The sequence below is a fragment of the Myotis brandtii genome, unplaced genomic scaffold (genome assembly GCF_000412655.1).
Source record: "Myotis brandtii unplaced genomic scaffold, ASM41265v1 scaffold2664, whole genome shotgun sequence".
NCBI lineage: Eukaryota > Metazoa > Chordata > Mammalia > Chiroptera > Vespertilionidae > Myotis > Myotis brandtii.
In genome coordinates, this window is record NW_005360137.1 from 118,189 (window position 1) to 122,142 (window position 3,954).

The 3,954-nt window shown below is 54.5% G+C and overlaps 2 protein-coding genes across 2 annotated transcripts in view; one reads left to right on the forward strand and one right to left on the reverse strand.

Moving 5' to 3' along the window:
- The window catches only part of LOC102243936 (transmembrane protein 127), a 14,233-nt gene extending 11,230 nt beyond the window's left edge, over positions 1-3,003 (reverse strand). The window contains 2 exon segments of the mRNA XM_014541310.1: positions 2,685-2,822; positions 2,825-3,003. Of these exon segments, the coding sequence (XP_014396796.1) occupies positions 2,685-2,822; positions 2,825-2,906 (220 nt within the window). The 5' untranslated portion in view covers positions 2,907-3,003.
- Positions 3,004-3,677: 674 nt separating this feature from the next.
- CIAO1 (cytosolic iron-sulfur assembly component 1) overlaps positions 3,678-3,954 on the forward strand; it is a 4,156-nt gene continuing 3,879 nt past the window's right edge. The window contains exon 1 of the mRNA XM_005868363.2: positions 3,678-3,938. Within this exon, the coding sequence (XP_005868425.1) occupies positions 3,800-3,938 (139 nt within the window). The 5' untranslated portion in view covers positions 3,678-3,799. The remainder of the gene's footprint in view (positions 3,939-3,954) is intronic.

Sequence of the window (3,954 nt, forward strand, 5' to 3'; positions counted from 1 at the left end):
CCACTGGGAATTGAGCCCGCAACCTGGGCATGTGCCCTTGACCGGAATCAAACCTGGGACCCTTTAGTCTGCAGGCCAACGCTCTATCCACTGAGCCAAACCAGCTAGGGCGGCAATGTGCTTTTATATCTATAAAAATATATATGTGAACAAAGAAGAACCTGCACCAAGAATTTTTTATTTTTTACATGGTTTTTTTTGTGTGTGTTTTTTTTTGTTTTTTTTTAAATATATTTTATTGATTGTGCAGCCAAGGTTGAGAACCACTGGGTTAAGGTAATGTGCTTTTTTTTTTTTTTTAATTGACTTCAGAGAGGAAGGGAGAGGGAGAGAGAGATAGAAACATTAATGATGAGAGAGAATCATTGATCAGTTGCCTCCTGCATGCCCCCCCCCCCCCCACTGGGAATTGAGCCCGCAACCTGGGCATGTGCCCTTGACCGGAATCAAACCTGGGACCCTTTAGTCTGCAGGCCAACGCTCTATCCACTGAGCCAAACCAGTTTCGGCTTTTTTACATGGTTTTTACAAGGATGTACACCAGTGATGGCGAACCTTTTGAGCTCAGCGTGTCAGCATTTTGAAAAACCCTAACTTAACTCTGGTGCTGTGTCACATATAGAAATTTTTTGATCTTTGCAACCATAGTAAAACAAAGATTTATATTTTTGATATTTATTTTATATATTTAAATGCCATTTAACAAAGAAAAATCAACCAAAAAAATGAGTTCGCGTGTCACCTCTGACATGCATGTCATAGGTTCACCATCACTGATGTACACCAAAGCAGAATAACCCTGAGATCATTCCTATGACAGCTAAAATAAAGGATAAAAAAGATAAATGAGACAGTATCACTTTATACTGAGTCAACAGATGAGGCAGGCGCAGCTATCACTCCCAGCTGTGTGGCCCTGAAGAAATGTGACTTCACTTCTCTGAGACACAGCTTCCTGGACCTCTGAAATAAGGACCTCGGATCACACTGCCTCTCCCCTCTCACACGAACTTCATGAGCCTCCCTAGGAATGAGCTGAAAGGGAGAAGCACTGGGAACTCGCTCCCAGTTGGTAGGTGACACCAAGCTCTTAAAACACTGAGGGTGTCAAGTGCAAAGGTCTGGATGAAGTGGTGGAAGGTGGCAGCTGAGCTTCAAAGAAGGCAAGTGAGGGAAATGTGCTGAGGGAAAAAGCATCCAGATTCAACTCCAGCTTGATGGCCTTTCTCCATCAGCTACACGCCAGAGAAAAAGCTGCGTGTCAAAGGCCTCCATCGTGTGTATAACTTCTGTCTTAATGAGCCAACCCAGCGAAGACTATCATCAGGAAAGAACCTGGAAACAAACTAGAAGCCCCATCCTGGTCTCTAAATCATTCTAAAACCTCAAATACCCTTAGAGAGAGAGAGAGAGAACACAGAGAACTCTCAGAGAAAGACGTTAGGCCACAACGACACAGCTTTTCAGCCTAGACCTGAAAAAGTGGTATAAGATCCAAGGCACAGAGAACTTGACCGTTTCACCAAACCCCAGTGTCTGAGTCCTTAAAAAGACGACGTGAAGATATCTCCAGGAAGGGCCTCTGAGACATGGCACAGCAGACAGCTGGAACACATCACAGCCAGAGAGTAGCACAGGGAGAAAATAGAAAGACCTTCAAGAATGGTTCAAAATGCCTTGACCGGTTTGGCTCAGTGGATAGAGCGTCGGCCTGCGGGCTGGGGGGTCCCAGGTTCAATTCTGGTCAAGGGCATGTACCTTGGTTGTGGGCACATCCCCGGTAGGGGGTGTGCAGGAGGCAGCTGATGATGTTTCTCTCTCATCGATGTTTCTAAGTCTCTATCCCTCTCCCTTCCTCTCTGTAAAAAATCAATAAAATATATATATTTTTAAAGAAAGAATAGTTCAAAAGACCGTGGGGACGATGAACTGTGCTGGGACCAAGGGCAGAGTGGGGTCCACTGACTGTTTTTCCGGTAAAAGCCAGGCAGTGCAATCCTGCACTCACACTACACAGCCTGTACCCTCCCTGCTGGACACAGAGCTGGGCAGGAGCAGCCATTGGGCTCCCTGGGACAGCAGCCACCCCACCATCCCCCACCCCGGCAGGCTGTGGCCTCCCTGTGTCCACAGTAAGGAGGCTAGTCCCTGTCTCTTTCCCCTTTCCTTTTCCTCTGCATACCAGGCTGAGCAAAGAAACCTCACCTCGCCAGGCGTACGGTTCTGAGAGCCAAGTTCCAATTGTTACTGAGGCTGGAACTGACTCCTGGTTATCTAAAATGCCACAGATTCCCTTTTTCTAGAATAAAAACCCAACTACTGTAGAATTTGAAAATATACTTTAAAATCTAAGCAGATTAAAAGTTCTTTTTCTCCATCAATCAGCTGACATCCCAGAGATTGCTTAGCTAGTTTTAATGCCCTGCATCCTTATCTTTCCTCCGTATACCGCGCCCTTCCTCGGGCAGAATCCTCAAGAGCAGCAGTCTATGAGCATGGCCTGAAAAGGAGGTGCTTGGCTGAACATCTAATTAACGAGGGGCCGGCCCACCAGGCAGCCAAGGGGCTGTTTCCTTCCACCAAGTCCTGCCCTGGCTGTCAGCTCTCCAGCCACACCCCATTCTGCTCCCCGCCGAGGAGCCCCGGTCGCCCGGGAAGAAGAGGCCCCGGCGCGGCGGCCTTACCTTTCAGCAGGTCCGGATGCACATAGCCCAGTACGTCGGAGACCCCCAGCTCCTGGCGGGAACAGGTGCCACCATGGATGTGCAACCAGGCAGGCTCGGCGAGGGCAGTGCACAGCGCCGTGATGGACAAGGCGCCCGTGATGGCTGCTTGGGCAGAGCACTGCCTCCCGGGCTCCTCCGCCGGCGCCCGCCGGGCAGCCCTGCGCCTCCCGGGGCATACATGCCCGGGGCCGCCCGCCGTCGCTCCGCGGTCGCTGCTGCTCGCCGCCGACTTCCGGGGGGCGCAGAGTCTGCCTGTTCCAGGGAGGACGCAGGTGAGGAACCGCAGGGCTGCCAGGGCGGACACCGGAGACTGGGGGAGTGGGACCTGGGGCCGAGCTGAGACCCGAGGGCTGCAGGATTCAGGGGCGGAGACGGCGACTGGGTGCCTGGAATGGAGGCGCGGAATGAGGACCCGGAGAGGATTGGGCTGGAGGGCGAGGGTATGGGCTACTGATGGGAGAGAGACCGGACCCGGGGTTTCAGCCAGAGGGTGCCAAGGGGGGAGGACCAGGCTGAGCCGCAGGGATCGGAGACCCTGGATCCGGGAACAGCGCTCTGGGGTGCGACCCCTGCCCAGAAAAGCCTTCCCACGCCGATCGCTGCTCCTCACCGGTCAGCAGGCCTCAAGGGTGGCGCCGCTCGTCCCGTCCTCAGCTGCCCGGGCCAAGCGATCCAGGCCCTGACCCCCTACTCCCGGACCAACCCGGGTCCGACCCACTTCCGCTTCCTCTGCCTCTGCCTCTGCCTCGGCCTCGGCCTCCGCCTCCTCCGGCTCCCCGCCCTGTCCCCGCTCGCGTCATAGTCCAGCGCACCACAGCCTCGCTATGGCCTCACGGGACTGGTAGTTCGAAACGGTACCGCGACGCTTTATGCCGGGGTGGAAGGTCGACTACAACTCCCAGGGGGCAGCGCGGCCGTATTAGCGGGCACTTCAGTTCCCAGGTCAACCGGGATTCTCGGGCGGAAGTGGCCGGACCGGCGGTCCTAGGAGGCAGAGTCGGGTCCCGGAATCTGCACAGTGGAGCCTGCCGTAGGGACGGACCCAACTCCTCCTCGTATTGCGTCAGGTCGCCATGAAGGACTCGCTGGTGCTGCTGGGCCGTGTCCCGGCGCACCCGGACTCGCGCTGCTGGTTCCTGGCCTGGAACCCCACGGGAACCCTGCTAGCCTCGTGCGGGGGCGACCGTAGAGTCCGCATCTGGGGCACCGAGGGTAAGGCTCGGCCTGG